Source organism: Salvelinus fontinalis, chromosome 13 (assembly GCF_029448725.1).
Source record: "Salvelinus fontinalis isolate EN_2023a chromosome 13, ASM2944872v1, whole genome shotgun sequence".
Lineage (NCBI taxonomy): Eukaryota > Metazoa > Chordata > Actinopteri > Salmoniformes > Salmonidae > Salvelinus > Salvelinus fontinalis.
In genome coordinates this window covers 23,157,726-23,179,741 of record NC_074677.1, presented here as the reverse complement: position 1 = coordinate 23,179,741, position 22,016 = coordinate 23,157,726, and the positions used below count along the sequence as shown (strand labels likewise).

At 42.4% G+C, this 22,016-nt stretch overlaps 1 protein-coding gene across 4 annotated transcripts; it reads right to left on the bottom strand.

Annotated features, from left to right (window-relative positions):
- Positions 1–1,554: 1,554 nt before the first annotated feature.
- LOC129868276 (uncharacterized) lies at positions 1,555–20,286 on the bottom strand. Of its 4 annotated transcripts, none has more exons than XM_055942099.1 (11): positions 19,959–20,286; positions 14,486–14,606; positions 13,751–13,861; positions 12,652–12,700; positions 10,583–12,393; positions 10,342–10,375; positions 8,417–10,221; positions 8,228–8,276; positions 6,153–7,963; positions 5,887–5,923; positions 1,555–5,744 (listed from the first exon to the last, which is right to left on the bottom strand). In XM_055942099.1, the coding sequence occupies exons 1-11, from the start codon at positions 20,057–20,059 to the stop codon at positions 3,976–3,978; spliced, it is 7,698 nt and encodes a 2,565-aa protein (XP_055798074.1). In that variant the 5' UTR covers positions 20,060–20,286; the 3' UTR covers positions 1,555–3,975. The 4 variants fall into 4 exon arrangements, with proteins under 4 accessions (XP_055798074.1, XP_055798075.1, XP_055798076.1 ...); XM_055942100.1 differs by having other exon boundaries at positions 10,583–12,390; XM_055942101.1 differs by having other exon boundaries at positions 12,664–12,700.
- Positions 20,287–22,016: the final 1,730 nt, after the last annotated feature.

Here is a 22,016-nt window from a genome sequence, read left to right as displayed (position 1 = left end):
TCTTTATGCATAGATGGAAAGAAACAGTTTTTACTGGGTGTTTGAGTCTCATATTTTTAGTTTATTATCATGATGATTTTGCCAAAGTACCATTGTACAATAATGGTTTATTGTGGTAATTTCAACTCCATAAACATACACAAATGAATAATATTTTGGGGTTTTAAAGTCAGGATCTACCTGAGATTATTAGTTATTTTACAAATCAATTGCTCCCCTCAAAACACCATCTTCGAAACACAAACATTTATTTAAAGGAAAGGATATTATACCAATATGGGAATTTTTCTAATCAGTTGAGTGTCTGAAATATGAACATGTACTGAGAGCAAACAAGAACCCCAGTCCTAAGCTGCCCCTTCTACTGAACACTAAAGACTGAAGAGCAAACAAGAACCCCAGTCCTAAGCTGCCCCTTCTACTGAACACTAAAGACTGAAGAGCAAACAAGAACCCCAGTCCTAAGCTGCCCCTTCTACTGAACACTAAAGACTGAAGAGAAAACAAGAACCCCAGTCCTAAGCTGCCCCTTCTACTGAACACTAAAGACTGAAGAGCAAACAAGAACCCCAGTCCTAAGCTGCCCCTTCTACTGAACACTAAAGACTGAAGAGAAAACAAGAACCCCAGTCCTAAGCTGCCCCTTCTACTGAACACTAAAGACTGAAGAGAAAACAAGAACCCCAGTCCTAAGCTGCCCCTTCTACTGAACACTAAAGACTGAAGAGCAAACAAGAACCCCAGTCCTAAGCTGCCCCTTCTACTGAACACTAAAGACTGAAGAGAAAACAAGAACCCCAGTCCTAAGCTGCCCCTTCTACTGAACACTAAAGACTGAAGAGAAAACAAGAACCCCAGTCCTAAGCTGCCCCTTCTACTGAACACTAAAGACTGAAGAGAAAATCTGGCACTCAGATCACACAAATAACAATCATTTATTACTTGTGAAAAATGTGGTCAGTCCCTAGCTCCAAAACGTTAGAAATGACTGGGAAAATCTCCCAACAATGAGCTGAACAAGGATTTGGTGCGTCTGCATAGCGTAAATCTTTTCACAAAACCTTGTTAGGATATATTCAAGAAGACTATCTCTTAAGACTTCTGTAGATGAAAAACACAATGTAGAAAATGGAATACTACAGTGGTTAATCTCACCCCAAAATTTGAAAATTGCTTTCATAGTGTGCATTTTCATAGTATGTCTACACCATAGCTACACATTTTGAAAAGCCTGTGATTCCTCTGCAAAAATGCTGCATATATAACAAGTGTTTTACTGAGGACCATAAAATAGTTGATTTGTGGGGGCAATTATTGCATTGTTGTCTTGTTAATAGCTTTGTTTTACTCTGGTTCATAACCCTTCTGAAGTGCCTTCCTCAAAACAGCTAACCCCAGAAAGAGCATACAGTGGGGCAAAAAAGTATTTAGTCAGCCACCAATTGTGCAAGTTCTCCCACTTAAAAAGATGAGAGGCCTGTAATTTTCATCATAGGTACACTTCAACTATGACAGACAAAATGAGAGAAAAAAATCCAGAAAATCACATTGTAGGATTTTTTATGAATTTATTTGCAAATTATGGTGGAAAATAAGTATTTATTATGTCTTAAAGGGGAAGTGTTGTATTTTGAGACTGTCTTGAATAGCCAATAGGCAGAGAGTAGCATCATTTGTCTGATTCTCTGTAATAATGGTATAGTAATAATAATGACATTTATTTTGGAAAGTGGTTTCTTGCATCAGACAACATTTTCAGTCACCTTGTCTGAAGGACAAGTGGATAAACAGGTTAATGTAAAGCCCTTTTTTCAGAAGTCTGATGGAATGTATGCATTGAACACCACACATTGGCTGCTCATTCCTTCGACGATAAACGCGAATCCGACCATCACCCCTGGTGAGACAAAAGCGCAGTGAAGAGCACTTTTTGCCAGTCCTGTCTGGTCCAGAGACGGTGGGTTTGTGCCCATAGGCCACGTTGTTGCCGGTGATGTCTGGTGAGGACCTGCCTTACAACAGGCCTACAAGCCCTCAATCCAGCCTCGCTCAGCCTATTGCGGACAGTCTGAGCACTGATGGAGGGATTGTGCATTCCTGGTTTAACTCGGGCAGTTTAACTCGATCCTGTGCAGGTGTTGTTACACGTGGTCTGCCACTGCGAGGACAATCAGCTGTCCTGTCTCCGTGTAGCGCTGTCTTAGGCGTCTCACAGTACGGACATTGCAATTTATTGCCCTGACCACATCTGCAGTCCTCATGCCTCCTTGCAGCACGCCTAAGGCAAGTTCACGCAGATGAGAAGGGATGCTGGGCATCTTTCTTTTGGTGTTTTTCCAGAGTCAGTAGAAAGGCCTCTTTAGTGTCCTAAGTTTTCATAACTGTGACCTTAATTGCCTACCGTCTGTAAACTGTTAGTCTTAACGACCGCTCCACAGGTGCATGTTCATTAATTGTTTATGGTTCATTGAACAAGCATGGGAAACAGTGTTTAAACCATTTACAATGAAGATCTGTGAAGTTATTTGGATTTTTACAAATTATCTTTGAAAGACAGGGTCCTGAAAAAGGGACATTTTTTTGCTGAGTTTGTCTTGGAGGTGCATAAAAATATGTATAGTATGCTTCGTATGGCTACGAGGCCAGGCAGCACCACTCAACATATTCAAGACATTAGATATTAACCATGTTATTGACACGGGAGGAATAACGCCATGTAGGAAGTGAAGAAATAAAAGTGACCACTGGGATGAAACAGTTGGAAGATGGAAGTGCATAGGCCTACAGTACAATAAGCAATTGTGAGAATGGAGACATTTCCCTTTGCTATAGTTGTCAAGACCTGTTCATTATGTTTGATTTGTCTTTAATAATATACATTAAGCAGTAGACACCATCACTCAATGAGTAGCTATATAACACCTTCATGACACTAAGATTGTGATATTCCCATTAAAGATGGTAAACCGGTAAGATACACATGGTTTATATGGCCTTGGATCCCATATCAAAAGGTGTGGCAATTCTTACATTCTCCAATCCTCAACAGAGCGTACAGCTGTATTCAGCTGAAGTCTGACAAAAAAAAAACCATCCAATTACTTCATTAAAACATGCTTTATAAATCAAACATTTTCTATATGAAAGACAAGGGTACTCTTAATATAGCCTAAATGAAATGCCAATAGAATTTCCTCAAAATAATGAAGGCTTATAGCGCCCTCTTGTGACTCATGAAAATCAATTTACTCATTATGGTAGGCTTAACACTGCAATGTGACAAGTCATATACAATAAGAACATTAGGTCTTTTTATAACTTTTTATTATTTTTTTGGACAAATATATATGAATGTTTAACTCTTAAGGAGACAGTTTTTGGAGAATTCTTTACAGAAAATGAACTCTCCTAAATAGACAGGAAACCTAGGAAATCATCATAAAACATCTACATGATAGAACTAACCATTTCGATTTGTGCCAAGGAAGAGAATGATACAACGTATTAATTGACAGTGAATTGATGCAAGTGATTCTTAAATTCAGTCCAATGTTATTTGGTGCTGACAAAAATAAACGTTCTTTCAGAAAGCCTGATGGGACTGTGTCATTTTCAGACATCTGAAATCTTATGGTTCATTGGGTTGACTGTTAGTTATGCATAAAGGCACACACACGCATTGGTAACCCTCAGGTGAGCATTGCTATTTTTGGCAAGACATTGGTCCCATTAGGCAGTACAATTATCCAAACAACTTAAAACAAAAAATATATACGCTTGCAGGAAAACAAATAAAACAATCAAAATATTTAGATCATTCATGTATGCAGGGAAATGTCTTCTAGTAAGTTAAAAACTGTATTGAGACCTAAATTAGGTTGGATATTTACTCAAAGATACAGTGGGTCAGAAGTATAGGACACCAACTCAGAAACCTGCTTTATGCTAATGAGAGCTTGAGGGAACACCAACTTTTTACAGAGGATGAAGTTCAGAAATTGACCTGGTCTCCTGCTGTATGAACCCCTGGAGGCTTCTTTTTCCCTGCCTGAAGGTACTCTCCCTCCGGGAAAATGGTAGTATGACAAGGAGCCTTAGGAGGGTTTCAATGTTACTAAAGCTCCTAATATCTGATGCCTTCAGAGTGTCGAGCACAGTGGCTGGAAGATACCCAGACATGGGATCCAACCACTTCTCTCTCCAAGACTTCATCTCTGTGGGGAGTGAGGCCATGTCAGGCATGTCATCTTTGAACATGCGGAAAACGTGGGCATTTACACTGCTGTTTTCCACCTTTGACATGGCATAAGGCACAATCTCCAGGCACCTCAGGGTACTGAGGACCTTCTCTGTGAAGAGCTCACTGACCTCAACAATGGAGTGCTCTATCACCTTCTGACTCACCGCCATTTTGTAAAACTGACTCAGGGGTTCTAGTAGCCCAGAGTGCAACAGCGTTATCTGCAGCTTGGAAGCTAAAGCGACAGCCTCCTCATACCAGGCCTTGTGATGTGTGTCGATATCGCTCTTCAATTCATTGAGGGAAGTTAGGAGGTCAGGCAAGCTATTCATCGCTAGCAACACATCTAGAGGTTTGCCCTGAAGAGATTGGCTCAGCTTTTTGGTCAAACTCAGGACATTCTTCAGCACGACAGCCGAGAAGATGAACTCAAAACTTCTGACTTTATTGAAGTACAGCAGTGCTTGGCCACTCCCTGAGCTACTCTCCTCACTTTTCTGCTCATTCAAGCACAGCATCACTACCTCCAGGAGCTCTACCATCAACTCATGCATTTCATGACTTTTCTCCCAGTTCTTAATAAGCTTGTCCCTATGCTCATTACCCTTCCCCTCATCATGTTGGAACATGGCAATGATCATGTCCTCCAGTTTGGTCTGTCGTTCTGTGTCCCCTGTAAGCCATTGTAACATGTTTTCTACAGACGCTGCACAGTCTGCTGCTGCCACTGCAGGAGATGACCTGGCTAGCCACACATTCAGAGACAGAGCAGAGCTGACTGTTCGCATGGCCAGGGGGTATTTCTGGGATATTACAGCAGAAACAGCCCTCATCTGAGACCCTACCTCACCAACACTTAGCAAAGCCTGCCCTCTACAGTACTCCATGTTGAGCCCCAATTTCTCTGATAAGGCTGTTTCAATAGCATCAGCCAAGACAGCAGTGTCCTGGCTGAACGGGATGAACGCTACAGTCTCCTCGCACTGAGTGTCCTGTTTGTCCAAGTACCTGATGCACAGGGGAACGTAGAGCTGTCCCTCGATCTCAACTGCCCGTTCCGTTATTATTGTAAAGAACTGTGAGTCCCAGAGTTCCTTGAGGATTTCCTCACGCACAGGTGGGTCGTAGAAAGACATGGTCTGCTTCTGACCTATGACCCCATCCTCTACTATCACAATACAGTCCTCTGCCTTCACGTCGTCCTCGGCTAACACAATGTCCACTGCTTTTACATCGTCCTCTGCAAACATGACTTCCTCTGTTATCACGCAGACTTCTACTTTCCCGCCACCCCCGGCCCCCACGCTGGCCCCCACAACGTCCTCAGCGATCTCAACATCCTCAGCGATCACAACGTCTTCCTTGATCACAGCATCTTCCACATAGTACTCTGCCTCCTCTGCCTTCAGCTTTCCTGCAGGGAGTTGATCTGACATACCAGCTTGGTGTTCCTCAACTGCCTGTTCATGTCTTCCATCAGGGTTTACATCCAAAGCTCTAAAATCTAAAACGCACACAGTTAAACCACCTCCCCCCTTTCCATCATTTTCACTCCCCTAAAAACTGTTGCTTTATGATATCATATTCTACATGAACCATGTAATTGTATGTCATGAATGTTCATATGATTTAACATTTTCACTTACCACTTTCCAGCTTCAGACCTTCAATTTGTTTCTTCACCTAAATCATATAACAGAAATCAGTACATTTACAACATAATGTTTAATATGTATGTCTTGTCAAGGGTTGAGTGGTATAGTTGATGTATTGTTTCCTGTTATTATCTGTCTGTTTGTAACTGAAAATGTAGAAATAAAATATTGAAAAAATGATGCATACCTAAAACAATAAAACCTGTCATAAATACATCAGCATTGGAATGAGAAAAGGAGTATTGCTGTTAATGTACCTGCTCAAGACATGGCCTGCTTTCTGGGTCAACTTCGATGCACTTCTCAATGACCTCCCCTAGTCTTTGAACAGTTGGGTAATGCATAAGAAGCATCACAGTGTCTGTTTTACTGCCCTTGCAGACCGTGTTCTTCAGTAGAGCCCTCATGGAGTTCAGGGTGGTCTTCATCAGGTCCCACTCCATACTGACGCTCGGTAGAACAGCCACCAGTCTAAGCAGTCTGGTCACTGTGGGATGGCATTGAGACTCAGCGTGAAGCAGTATCTCAGAGATAGAAGCTGGTGGTGAGAGATCTTGATATTTCTCTGTCCAGACAGAGGCCCAGTTACTGATATCCTGCTCTGCTGTGTCAGGGTCAGGGAGGTCAGACAGGTAGAGACTGTATAGCTTGTCTGTTGACTCTGCGCGGATTGGCTCTGAAATGGGCTGTGGATTGCAGGTGGGGAGCAGAGACAAGATCTTCAGGGCTTTTAAGTGACTGTCGGAGAAGTTGTACTTCATTTCATCAATGAGGCTGCTCAGTAGAGGAACACTCAAGTTTTCCCTGTAGTACATCTCTGGAGACTCATAAGAGTTAGCTTTCTCTGGGAAACACACTTGCTGAGGGGCCACCTTGGATGCTAGTTGGAATGCTTCCTCAAACCAAGGTGAATGTACAGTGCTTATGTTATCCAGCATCTTGTTCAGAGTTTCTATGATTGGTACTATCTTCTCCACTTCACAGATGATGTCAGCAGGGTTACCACAGCGGAAGACAGTGCTGCAGTTCCGAAGAGGAGAACAAGCGTTCTTCAGGATCACAAGTGTGACGACAAAATCTGCATCTCTCAAAGCAGTGGCGAGGACCTGTGCATGTAGCGACATAGTTCCAGCATCATGGGCACTAACTGAATCCAAGCAACTCAAGACTCCCTCCAATGTGTCGACTAGGAGATCAAAAAAGTCCTCCCTCTTCTTCCACCTGGAGCAACAGGTTTCTGGAATCTCTTCCAAGGCCTCCCGAGGTGTATTCAGTAACCCATCCACGGCCTGTGCTAGCTCTGCCTCTAGCCCAGGTGACTGGTCAAAAAACATTAGGAGGTCTTCCACAATTCGCAGCATCTTTGTGACAGGTTGGCAGTGTACGCTTCCTGCTAGCCAACAGGCAAGACCACAAGACTCACTGGGTGTGATGACAGACAGAGGATAGCTCTCAAGGAACTCCAAAGACATCTTCTTCAGGCTGTGACAACCTGAGCCCATGCGCATGATTGCTTGTCCACGACACTGACTCATCGGCAATCCCCAGTCTTCAGTTAGAGTCGTAGAGAGATTCTTGGCTTGAACATCAACATCACAGGATTCAAAAAATCTCAAAAAACCAATGAGCTCTACCTTGGGGGCACATTGCCCAACATATCTGACAAAGACAGGTAGATAGCTCTTATTAGCAATTACAACGGGTTTATCTGTGATAAGAGAAAAGAAGGGGGACTCCTGTATTTCTGATAGTATGACTTCCCTGATGGATTTTGTAAGAAGCTGTACCATTTCCTCCTCTCCTATGTTACACGTGAACTTTCCATCTCTTCCAAACCAGTGGCACATGCCGAGATCCTGGATGAGAAGGTCTTGATCTTCTTTGGAGAGTTTGGAAAGCTGGCACTTATTTTTCCCCAAACGTGCAGCCTGTCTGAACACTGCTTCTAAACTCTGTCGATTATCTCCAGTGTGCCCATTCTCATCCACTGCTTTCAATTCCTGATCTTTATTCTTGTCAGAAGACTGTTGATTCTCAAGCTCCTCTGTTCCATCTTTGTCATGATCCACTGAAAATATGAAAAAGGTGAATTAGTCAATTCAATTGACTCTTCTACAATAGAGTTCATGTCATTAAAGTGGAAAAATAATTGAGAATAAAATTAAGGTGATCGTAAGGTGAATGAGAACAAGTGTTTCACTTGACAAAACCTGGGACCATCCCTATTACCAACATATACTAAATGGTAACAGTGTTATTACATAGTTATTAGCTAATAAATACTTAATGATCAAATGGGGATTAACTGAAACAAAGCTTTGCCATCACATACCTTCCATGTTAGCTTCAGAGTTCTTCATCAGACTTTTGGATTCTTTATCCTGTGAATTTGTTTTTCAATAGATATTATTAAAAGGAAATAATTTATTTAAAAAGGACATCTGTATAGGATGCTCTGAAAGACTGCATTAAATTAAAAATTAAAAAACAATATTCATGGAAATGCATTTTGAAAACTTACCAAGCAGATACCCTCTAAAGCCTGGGGAGTGACCTTCAAGCACTTAGTCACCATCCGGTCCAAATCTCTGCTGAAGTTGGTTCCCACCTGCAGCATGGCCAGACATGGGGACCTGTCCTTGGAGCTGGTGTTCCTCAGGTATTCCTGGAACATCTTGTGGCGCATCGCTTCCCCACAGTTCTCCAGTACCGTGCTGGGTAACACAGACATGATCCTCAGCAGTGTATTGATGTTCCCAAAGTATTGCATGAGTGGCAGACGGAGAGTCTGAAAGATGGTGTCTGGGATGGTCACTGACGCAACTTTGGTCTTCCACTTCACCCTCCAGCAGCACAACTCTGTGAAGAAGTTGTCAGAGTCAGGCAGATCACTGGCGTAGAGAGGAGGCTTTGACCTCAGGATCTCAAACATGTAACTCACAGTCACAGAGCAGGGAACCAGGGATAAGAAGTTTAGGGCCTCTTTGTGGTCCTCAGAGAAATGATCCTTCACAGCATTAGTGAGGTTGTCCACTAGGGGCACACTCAGTGAATCTTTGTAATACAGAGCTGGCTTGATCATGCTATCCCTGGCCGCAGATGAATTATCAGGCACTTTTATCTGCACAACCAGACTCTGGGCAAGGGCACAGGCTTCGTCGAACCAATTCTGGTGAAAGACCTTGATGTTTGTTTTGACCCTGTTGAGAGTAGCCACTATACCACTGATCTGGCAGAGCTGTGATGCTGCGCTAAAATGATCCTTCTGGAGTCCTGCACTCAGCTCCCTGGTAAAGGATGAGGCATTCTTCAGGGCTACCATGGGAACAATGAAATCAAAGTCCCTTATCAAACGTAGCAGTGCTCCAGCTTTTAGAGAGAGTGAGGATTTCCATCTCTGTGGGTTGCTCTTGATTTTCTCCAAACATTCAACAAGGGGCTCCAGCATCTGCACAAAGACTTCATAGGAATCGTGCTTCTCCTGCCAGACGGTACAGAACTTACCCTGCAATTCTTGAACCTTTTCATAACTTTCCCTAAGTCCAAATGCAATGACATGATCCAGCTGTTTCTCAAGCATAGGCATGCTCCCAAAAAACATCAACACCTCTTCAAAAACATCCAGGGCCCGTTTGACTGACGGCACAGGGGTGGATTTTGACCACCATGTGTTAAATGAGTAACAAGAGCTGTGTGTGCATATTGCAAGGGGGTACTTTTCCTGGATTTTGCAGGCAAAGGCTTTCAGCTTGTAGGAGACATCACCGGATCCTAGGTAGGCCTGACCTCTGCAGTAACACAAATCGAGACACCACTCTTTGGTGACAATTTCCAATATGCGCTCTGACATGGCATCGCAGTCAAGATCCACATCCAGAAAACCCATGAGCTCCAATCGCATGACATCAAAACTGTCCACAAACCTGAGGAAGAGGGGAAGATATTTTTTCTCCCCTAACTTCACAACGCGGTCGATGAACAGAGAGAAAAAGGAAGTGCCCACTTCCAAAAGTATTCCCTCCCTGACTGCATCCTCGCATACTCTGAGAACTTCTTTCATCTCAGACTTCGATACATATTTTAATGTGTCTTCAACCTCACCGTCCTGTTCAGCAGAGGCCTCACCAGGCTGTCTGCTCTGGCTGTTATATGCAGCTGTCACAGCAGCCTGCAGAGCAGATTTGAGCGCCTCCTTATTAGTCTCTGAGGCTACGCATTTCGGTTGCTCCACTCTCTCCATCTCCAAGGCCATTTCCTGTGGTTCTTTTTGTGTTTCATCAACATTCTCCTTTAGAGTGTGTTTTCCATCATTCTCAGAGACTGGTTCTGAAATAAAGCAGTCAAGAATGATGAATGAATAAACATGGGTATTAAGGCAAATATTTTTATATACACCATGGTGCAATAAGTACTACATAATATATATTAATAATATTATTTCCTTACCAGCCGCAGAGTGCATCTCCATCACCTCATCATCCTATGAACATAGAAAATAAAAGCATGAGCAAAATAAAGCTTTTGTTCAGTTACAGAGACCTACAAATGCAAATATTAGTAAAATAAGAAATATTCAACATCCACTTAGGGTAACTTCTAATTATTTGAAATCTTCAGTTTGTGTGATTGCTAGACAAATACTTAAATTAAAAACACATGAATAACTTTTATATTAAAATAAACTTACCATATGCAACAACTGCAATATGTCAGGATGCTTCTCCACATAGGACTCCACCATGTCTTCAACATTGAAGTGCACATCTTGATTGACATAGACAAATGCCATGTTGCACAGTCTCTGATCCTCCGGTGTGGCTTTCAGGTAGGACTGGTACCGCTCCAGCACCATGTTGTACTGCCCATACACGTCTGCCTCTGCGTTCACACAGGGGATGGTGCCCAGAACTCTCAGCAGGCTCTGCACATTTGGGTAAAATGCAATATCTGGGATTTTCAATGTTGCAAACACTGTTGTGGGTAGGATCCTCCGCTTGCTAGCATGTCTCCACTTCACCTCCCAGCAACCAAGCTCATCGTAAAACGTGTCGGGCCGAGCGAGGTTGTTCAAGTTCGCATCCGCCACTTTATCCCTGCGGATACTGAAATTGTGGTCAGCCATATAAGACGGCACCAACGAGAGCCATCTCAGAATCCGAACCATCTCAGTGCTAAACACCCTCTTTACCTCCGCAACAAGGTACTGTAAGATCTGCCTGCTCAGAGTCTCTCTGTAGAAATCCTCCAGAGAAGTTTCAGTTGCACCTGCCTCGCCAGTATCAGGTGAGCTCTCCTCCGGCCTAGCGACCTCCACTCCCAGCTTCTTAGCCCTGCCCACTGCGTCAGAAAACCACTTCCTGTGGAATATTGCGATCTCCTGCAGATGTTTGTTGACCAGCTTTAAGGCGTTGGAGATTGTGTACTGCAAGGTGCTGCTGATGCTGATGGCTCCCCTGAGACTCGGGTTGAGGATACTCACGCAACAGAGGGTATTCTTTAGGACAACCAGGGTGATGAGGAAATTGAAGTTCTTCAGGATCGGTTTGAGCTTGGCCATCTGCTCACAAGTAGCAGTGTCTGCGTTCGCAGCAGAGCACACCTCATTGATGCAGGCGAGGAATGGCTCAAGAATGTCCAACATGGTGTGGAAGGCATCAACACCATACTCCCAGGTGTTCTGGGAAGCCTCTATGATCCTGTCCACTTCACCTTTAAGGTGGCCGTAAGATGACTTGATCTTCCCTTCCAGTCTTTCCCAAAGATCTGGGGACCCTCTAAGCATTGTGGCGACCTCCTCCACGGTGTTCACAACCTTCTGGATGGAAGGCATGGGCATGGAGCGGATGAGCCACATGTTAAAAGCGTATGGGTCACTAGGTGCTAGCACTACCTGAGGAAACTCCAGCAGAATCCTGCTGGTGAGATCTTTCATTTTCTGACATAGAATGCCTGTGGTCAGGTAGGTGAGTCCTCGACAATGCTCCATCCGCAGCCCCCACTTATTCCGTATTTTTGAGAGCAGCATGTAAAACAGACCCTCAGCATCTGCATCACAGGGCAGGAACCCCATGAGGTGTTTCTGAGGGAAACCTGCTACAGTGACGGACCTGATGAAAACGGGGATCTGATCTTTTCCCTCTATGTTTGTGACATCTTGCAGCAGAATGGAGAAAAAGCGTGCCAACCTTAAACTGTTCCGGATCTCCTCCCGCATGAGGTTCTCACTGAACTGGAGGACTTCTTTCTGGTCAATTCTTTCAACACAGATGGGGTTGAGAGACTGTTGTCCCCTGTGGCCTCCCATCGGCTCATCGGTGTTGGGGTTTACATCGTTCCCTATGCTGAATCCAGTGAAGGCAAGAGTTTCCTTGAAGTAGACTTTAAGGATTTCCTTTGCTTTGGAGTTGGAGACATCCTCTCTCCTTTGGTCCTCTTGCTGTAGATCATATGTTGCACTATTCTCTCCTGGCTTATCTTTCACCTCAGTTGGAGCATCTTCTGAAGTAAAGGAGAAAACATGGACATGTGATTGAAACAAATTTATTGAATAAATATGTTGAGACATTTCTACAAATATCCTATTAAAAGGGTGTACTTTTCTTAGAGGGCTATCCTAATACAGACCACATGACTATGCACTGCCATGAAGTTGTGAACCAATTACTTAAATGTCATTTTTGGTAGGAAAATAGATTGCTAAATATGGGAATCTTAAATTGTTATGGGAAAACAAACGAGAAAAAGAAATTGATTTACCAAACCAATCACCTTTAGCTTTCTTCAAGGTTGCAAACTCCGCCTCACTCTAAAGGAATAAAATATACACTGATCAGGTTAGGATGACTATATACACACACTTACTGAGATCAGGTTAGGATGACTATATACACACACTTACTGAGATCAGGTTAGGATGACTATATATATACACACACACACTTACTGAGATCAGGTTAGGTTGACTATATACACACACACACACACTTACTGAGATCAGGTTAGGTTGACTATATACACACACACACACACACACACACTTACTGAGATCAGGTTAGGATGACTATATACACACACACACTTACTGAGATCAGGTTAGGATGACTATATACACACACACACACTTACTGAGATCAGGTTAGGATGACTATATACACACACACTTACTGAGATCAGGTTAGGATGACTATATACACACACACTTACTGAGATCAGGTTAGGATGACTATATACACACACACTTACTGAGATCAGGTTAGGATGACTATATACACACACACTTACTGAGATCAGGTTAGGATGACTATATACACACACACTTACTGAGATCAGGTTAGGATGACTATACACACACACACTTACTGAGATCAGGTTAGGATGACTATACACACACACACTTACTGAGATCAGGTTAGGATGACTATATACACACACACACACACTTACTGAGATCAGGTTAGGATGACTATATACACACACACTTACTGAGATCAGGTTAGGATGACTATATACACACACACTTACTGAGATCAGGTTAGGATGACTATATACACACACACTTACTGAGATCAGGTTAGGATGACTATATACACACACACTTACTGAGATCAGGTTAGGATGACTATATACACACACACTTACTGAGATCAGGTTAGGATGACTATATACACACACACTTACTGAGATCAGGTTAGGATGACTATATACACACACTTACTGAGATCAGGTTAGGATGACTATATACACACACTTACTGAGATCAGGTTAGGATGACTATATACACACACTTACTGAGATTAGGTTAGGATGACTATATGGGGTACAACATTGTGTGGTTTAAACATGACAGAATACTTACAGGTTCTCTTATTCTCTTATTCCCGTTGCGGCCTGATGGATTGTTCAAATGGCTTGTAAAATCAAATATGGTTGGCATAGCACCCTCTTTCAAGGATGTTCTTAAAGTGCTCTGAAAAGGAAACAAGCAAATCCTTATTATGGCTACTTTATTGCCACTGTTGCATGCCTGACAGTAATAACCTCCAGGGAGAAGCATGACCTTTTAATACTGATAAAACCTTATTTTCAATGACGACCTACCAGTGGCCTTCAGAAAAACCGAGTGCATTATGATTAAGCTAGTCCCAACAAAGGTATACATGACTTAAACCTCACACAGTACGTGGGAGACATATTCTTCTACAGTTTTTTATTATCCTAAGCACGTCAGAAGACGTTATTTGGGGTGTGCAAGAGTTTTTGTTCTGAAACCCATTAACATAAAACAATATGATATATTGCACAAGCTAGGTTAGCTAGCAAGCTCGGGAGGTGTTTCAATGGAGCAACTTAGCTAGCTTGCTAATGAGCAATAACATAACTTTAAAAGTACAGTTAATAAGGGATTGCACACTATTTAAGCCTACATCCCAAACACGCTCATTGGGTCTATTGGCTAATGCATAGATGAGTCAACTCTTGAATAGATAGTCTAACTCAAGTCCCCTCTATTACTGAACAATATAACAACTGAATGAGAGTATCAAATAAATCATTTTTGGAAATATAAATGGTTTCTTCAGTAGATACTTACATCACAACAGATCAAGGAAGGCTCAAAATGATTTGCACATATTTTGAAGGAATTGTGCAACTCCTCAGGGGTTTTTGGCTCCAAGTCAGTTCGATGACAATTATTCAACCATTGTTTACATCTGAAAGGAAGAATTAACAGGATAACATTTCAGAAGTGCAATATGGATAGGCCTGCCCCTAGCCCATGTTATACACTTCGATGAAGGAGGTCTATCTGCATATCACTAGCAAACCATGTACCTGTTTAGCGAAAATGGAAGGTATATCCGTAATCAGTAGAATATTGTGATTAAAAAAAAGGCATCACCGAGCAGTGCCCAAGAAAGAATTCAATCCAATTGTTAGATGCTACCACCCCTCCCCAAACCAAAATCAAATATTCTAGTTAATATATTTTTGTTGCCATGTAACGGTGGAGCTAACTACTGGAAACACACTACTTTTCCTTTATTTAATCAGCATCAGACCTGCCTAATTCTCTCTAGAAACAGTTTTTGTGTTCAACGAGCTAAATTACACATTCTGTTAACATCTGACACCAGACTGATTTGTTCTTGCAATGTAGTCTGACATTTCAGATTTACATTTTAGTAATTTAGCAGACGCTCTTATCCAGAAGATGTTCTCATTGCAAGTTAAAGCGTACTGTTTGCTAGCTTGATATGTGTAGTAATGTTATTCTAATCAGAAATCTATTTGCATTGGGTTCTGGATAAATTCCAGAGGTTTGATGGCACAAGCGGGGAGCCCAGCCAACAGAATTGCTGTAGTCCAAACGGGATATGACAAATGCCTGGATTAGAACCTGCACAGCTGCTTGTGTATATTTGTAAACAACAGCTGGTTCACGAAATCTAATATTAAGCAAGTCTCGAGGTTCTGCTCGCCTGAGGTAGAGTATCTCATGATAAGCTGTAGACCACACTATTTACCAAGAGAGTTTATCTATATATCTAGTTGGCAAATCTGACCATAACTCTATCCTCCTGATTCGCGCTCACAAGCAAAAACTAAAGTAGGAAGCACCAGTGACTCGGTTAATAAAGTGGTCAGATGACACAGATGCTAAGCTAAGGGACTGTTTTGCTAGCACAAGCTGGAATATGTTCCGGGATTCTTCGGGTGGCATTGAGGAGTAAACCACAGTTACTGGCTTCATCAATAAGTGCATCGATGACGTTGTCCCCAGTGACTGTACGTACATACCCCAACCAAAAGCCATGGATTACAGGCAACATCCACACTAAGCTAAAGGGTAGAGCTGCCGCTTTCAAGGAGCGGGACTCTAACCCAGACGCTTATAAGAGATGCCGCTATGACCTCCGACGAACAATCAAACAGGCAAAGCGTCAATACAGGACTAAGATTGAATCCTACTACACTGGCTCCGACGCTTGTCGGATGTGGCAGGGCTTGCAAACTATTACAGACTACAAAGGGAGGCTAAATTACTTCTATGCTCCCTTCGAGGCAAGCAACACTGAAGCATGCCTAAGAGCATCAGCTGTTCCGGATGACTGTGATCATGCTCTCCGTAGCTGATGTGATTAAGACCTTTAAAACAGGTCAACATTCACAAGGCCGCAGGGCCAGACGGATTACCAGAACTTGTACTCTGAGAATGCACTAACCAACTGGCAAGTGTCCTCACTGACATTTTTCAACATGTTCCTGGCTGAGTCTGTAATACCAACATGTTTCAGGCAGACCACCATGGTGTTCTTGGGCACAGGGACTAAGGTAACCTGCTTAAATGAATGAAAATAAATGAAATTAAAATGAACCGACCCTTATCACTCACGTCTGTAGCCATGAAGTGCTTTGAAAGGCTGGTCGTGGCTCACAACAACACTACTACCCCAGAAACCCTAGACCCACTCCAATTTGCATACCGCCCAAACAGATCCACAGATGATGCAATCTCTATTGCACTCCACACTGCCCTTTCCCACCTGGACAAAAGGAACACCTACGTGAGAATGCTATTCATTAACTACAGCTCAGCGTTCAACAGCATAGTGTCCTCAAAGCTCATCACTAAGCTAAGGACCCTGGGACTAAATACCTCCCTCTGCAACTGGATCCTGGACTTGTGCCACATCTGCCATGCTGATCAACACAGGGCCCCTCAGTGGTGCGTGCCTAGTCCCCTCCTGTACTCCATCTTCACCCATGACTGCATGGCCAGGCATGACTCCAACACCATCATTAAGTTTGGCAATGACACAACTGTGGTAGGTCTGAGACAGCCTATTTGGAGGTCAGAGAACTGGTAGTGTGGTGCCAGGATAACAACTCCCTCAACGTGATCAAGACAAAAGGAGATAATTGTGGACTACAGGAAAAGGAGGACTGAGCACACCCCCATTCTCAGCGACGGGCTGCAGTGGAGCAGGTTGAGAGCTTCAAGTTCCTTGTTGTCCACATCACAAACAACCTATCATGGTCCAAACACACCAAGACAGTCGTACAGAGGGTACGACAAAGTCTATTCCCCCTCAGGAGACTGAAAAGATTTGGCATGGGTCCTCAGATCCTCAAAAAGCTCAACCATTGAGAGCATCCTGACTGGTTTCATCAATGCCTTGTATGTCAACTGCTCGGCCTCCGACCGCAAGGCCCTACAGAGGGTAGTGCGTACGGCCCAGTACATCACTGGGGCCAAGGTTCCTGCCATCCAGGACCTCGATACCAGGCGGTGTCAGAGGAAGGCCCTAAAAATGGTTAAAGACCCCAACCAGACTGTTCTCTCTGCTATCGCACAGCAAATGGTTACGGAGCGCTCACAAGGTCCAAAAGGCTTCTTAACAGCTTCCAACCCCAAGCCTCCTGAGCAGCTAATCAAATGGCTACCCAGACTATTTGCATGGAATTGGGACGTTAAAAAAATCTGTTCCCAACAATCTGGAATTGTATGCTGCATACTTGTCAAACATCTCAACTTTAAGTGAAACTGATACATTTGACTAGTCATTTTAGGCCATGCAAGATTTTCATTGGAGCTTGACAAAACAATGAATTCCTTTCTCTTGAGCAATTGTCTTGTCCATTTTTGTGGCAGAGCTGCAGTGAGTTGATTATACTTTTGTATTGGCAACACACCTCCTTACACCTTGCTCGTGTGACAATTTTACCATCCTTATTTACAATGCCATTCATAAACATGATAACTTCCTTATAGTTTTCCCCCTCTATCAGTACATTGGAGTTCAGCAATATTATTTTATGTAATATTTGTTCTGTCTGGAGGATGAAATTGTAATTGTAACCAACTCTGTATGGCTTCAATTAAAACAGTGATCCATTATAAATCCATCAGAAATTGTTGGCTTTAATCTGTATAACAGAAAATGGATACATTTTGAACATTGATGTGCCTCTCTTAGTAGCCTGCTGGAAAACCAGTTTGGATTTAGATATACAGTGCCTTCATAAAGTATTAACACCCCTTTACTGTTAATTTGTATTGTGTAAGACAGAATTTAAAATGTATTAAAAAGTAGATGTCACTGGCCTACACAATAGCCCATAATGTCAAACATGGATTTTAAAAATGCATTATATAGATTTTTCTTTTTTACTATTAAAAAATGAAAAGCTGAAATGTCTTGGGTCACTAAGTATTCAACCCCTTTTATGGCAAGCCTAAGTAAGTTCAGAAGTAAACATTTACTTAAGTCACATAATACGATGCATGGCCTCATCCAGTGTTCAATACTAGTGGTTAACATGATTTCTGAACGACTACCAGGTTCAACCACAAAAACCAGGGAGGTTTTCCAATGCCCCCATTGGTTGATGGGTAAAACAAAAATGAAAAAGAGATTGAATATACCTTTGAGCATGGTGAAGTTATTAATTACACTTTGGATGGTGTATCAATATACCCAGTCACTAAAGATAAAGGTGTCCTTCCTAAAACCGTTCCCGGGGAGGAAGGAAACCGCTCAGGGATTTCACTATGAAGCCAATGGTGACTTTAATACAGTTACAGAGTTCGTCTGTGATAGAAAACGGAGGTTTTCCCCAACTCCTAAAAAAAACAACAAAAAAAACTATAGTAAGCACCTATTAAGTAACAGGTTTCATCTTAAAATCACCCATAAATCCCTTTTGAGATGGGGAATGGAAGCGTTTTGTGTGCAACAGTGAGTTGCAATTGAAAGCATGCTTCACATTTTTTTTTTTTTTACATTTGTCATCTGACTTTCTATGGGTAAAACTAACAGGGTTAGTTATCCACCACAAAACCTAAAATTGACAAAAAAAAGAGTAGAACTCACCTACTTTTATGCTATGATTTGACAATTAGATGTTCAATGTTTCTTTTGAAAAATATATTTTAAAAGGAATAGTTTCAACATATTAAAACGAGAGTTCCATTCACATAACAGGGTTGACCTTAAATTGAGGGACAGACGTAAATGCATCACTAATCACAGTAGATTAATAATCATCTTGAGAAATGACTGTCAAATCAACAAAATAACTACGGCTTTACAATGATGGATAAATGCTGGGGTTAAGTGGGTTAAAATCGAAGTCAGAGGGTGCACCGAGGGACAAAAAAAAAAAAAAGGTTTTACAGATAATTTCCTGCAATCCTACACATTTTGCCATAGGGTGGAGAGAAACGTTTGCAGTTTTCAATATTATATCTGAGTGAGACTAACAAAATCAAATTTCGACCATGATTACAAAGATTACAAAGCCGGTATTTCGACCATGATTACAAAGTCCCGGTAGCTGGCTGCTAGACTAATTTACCAATCTCAAAAATGTTAGCTGACATGGTCTAATCGAGTGACCATCAGTGAACGTAACAAGAATAAAACAGATGACGTACAACCACATTTCAAAATTGCACCTTGTGTATACTAATATTCTAACTTCCTACTATTCTAAGTTGAGACCCCGACTGAATTGTTGAAAAACGAATAGAAAAAAATGACAACCTTGGCCCCACGAACTTCTGTAATATTCCATTTCTAATCACTATTTTCGGGGGACTTATATTCATGAACCTCACACTCATGGACTTCAAATGCATTGTCTCAACATCAGCATATTTGGACCATAATCAACATGGGGAGGTTATTACCTGCTAGCTACATCAAAGCCAGATAGTCTGCTAGCCAATTGTTATTTACACAACTACAAGAGGAAGTTGTCAGATTAAAGATAGTTTTCATAACTTTGTGGGCTCAGAGACTACCATCTCACTAAAACAGATTTTTCATGGATCCTTAGATAAATAATACTGCATCAGATTCCTCAACCAGAATGTAGCCTTTTAGCAAGCTAATTGGCTAGTACCATCTTTGACATTAACTATTACCATCAACGCTAGCACAAGCTAGGTTAGCTAGCTAGCTGACTCCGTACTGTTTCAATGCTAATGAGGAATACAAAGATAACTTTAAAAGTAGCTCGAGTTAATAAGGGATTGAAATCTATTTAACATAACTTACCCCTCCGGGTCCAAAGGGAATCTGAAAAAGGGGACATCTGATTTATCTGTGTAGATATTACAATTTGGTGCGGCACAGCGCTTGGGCATTTTGGGATCCATGCACTCACTGGTCGTTCAGAAGTCGTGCATCGTGAAATTAATCAGAAATCCACCCGTTTTGAATCTTTAGCTCAATATTAGCACAAAGTCTTGAAATTAACTTTATAGCTAAGTTCATTATTTAATTCCGGGAAAAGTTGATTTGTTGCGTGGTGTAGTAAGTTGCCTGTGTGTTCATAAATCAGGAAGAACATCAGTCTTGTCAGCCACACTAGAAAAGTACTTCCGGGTCACGGAATTTCGAAAAACGTTCCAAATCAAAGTTCCCTACGTAGTAGCAGAACATTTTCATTAAAATGTATTTAAGTTGAAAGAAAAATAATAATCTTAACATTAATGATTCTTATTTGTTCATATTTAAGTGACATTTATATTAAATGTGTTTTAAAACATGTTCCAAGGTCAAATATAGCCCCCAAAGCAAATTGTGCAGACATTACATATTGGCTATTAGAGAAGAAAAAATATATTTGTGCCTATGTAAAAGTGGGTTGGGGAATACTCAGTGGGGACTGTAAAATCTATATATGGGGATCTGAATAATATGGAGTGTTGCTGGATATGTACCACACAGTGCCCAAGAATACGAAGGTAACCTGCCTAAATGACTACTGCCCCGTAGCACTCTCGTCAGTAGCCATGAAGTGCTTTGAAAGGCTGGTCATGGCTTACAACACACCATCATCCCGGAAACCCTAGACCCACTCCAATTCGCATACCGCCCAAACAGATCCACAGATGACACCATATCAATAGCACTCCACACTGCCCTTTCCCACCTGGACAAAACGAACACCTATGTGAGAATGCTGTTCATCGACTACAGCTCAGCGTTCAACACCATAGTACCCACAAAGCTCATCACTAAGCTAGGGACCCTGGGACTAAATACCTCCCTCTGCAACTGGATCCTGGACTTCCTGAAGGGCCACCCTCAGCTGGTAAGGGTAGGCAACTCGCTGATCCTCAACACCCTTAGTGGTGCATGCTTAGTCCCCTCCTGTAGTCCCTGTTCACCCACGACTGCGTAGCCAAGCACGACTCCAACACCATCATTAAGTTCGCTGACGAAAACGGTGGTAGGCCTGATCAACGATGAGACACCCTAAAGGGAGAAGGCCTGAGAACTGACAGTGTGGTGCCAGGACAACAACCTCTCCCTCAATGTGAGCAAGACAAAGGAGATGATTGTGGACTACAGTAAAAGGAGGGCCGAACAGGCCCCCATTAACATCGACGGAGCTGTAGTGGAGCAGGTCGAGAGTTTCAAGTTCCTTGGTGTCCACATCCCCAACAAACTATCATGATCCAAACACACCAAGACAATCGTGAAGAGGGCACGACAACACCTTTTCCCCCCTCAGGAGACTGAAAAGATTTGGCATGGGTCACCAGATCCTCAAAACGTTCTACAGCTGCACCATTGAGAGCACCCTGACCGGTTGCATCACCGACTGGTATGGCAACTGCTCGGCATCCAATCGTAAGGCGCTACACTATAATCCAAGATGGCGCAGCAGTAAGACGTGTTTATTTTCGTCCCATGTAAATATTGTATTTTTCGGGTTTTTTGTAAACTCTTTTTTCCATTTTCAGAATAAATATACATTCCTGCAACCCACCTCACCCAATGTGATAGATCAGCTATTTTTTTTAGACCTTATAACTGGAACCTCCATCAGGAAGCTGGCCAGCTAATTAGCTACAAGCTATTTAGCCATTGTGACCCTCTGCTAGCGGTCTTTACCTTTAGCTCGGACTCCTGCCGCTTTAGCCTGGATAGCCCGGATAATACCTGACAGTCTGTACAGCGCGATACCAGCCATGAGTATATCGGACTGCTCTTTTCCACTACATCACCGGATTCCTGCTGCAAGCTCTGAACCATTACACCGGATCTTCATAGATAGCTACTTGCTACTGAGGAGCTGTTGTGGCTAACGCCCTTGTCCAGAAG

What these genes read in the sequence shown, in the direction of transcription:
- LOC129868276 (XM_055942099.1), bottom strand. Translation starts at nt 20,059, where the DNA reads ATGGATCCCAAAATGCCCAAGCGCTGTGCCGCACCAAATTGTAATATC. An exon ending in GGAGATGCACTCTGCGGCTG is followed by an intron (nt 10,222 to 10,341) that starts GTAAGGAAATAA and finishes GCTTTATTTCAG; the next exon opens with AACCAGTCTCTGAGAATGAT. An exon ending in CTCTGAAGCTAACATGGAAG is followed by an intron (nt 7,964 to 8,227) that starts GTATGTGATGGC and finishes TCATATTTTCAG; the next exon opens with TGGATCATGACAAAGATGGA.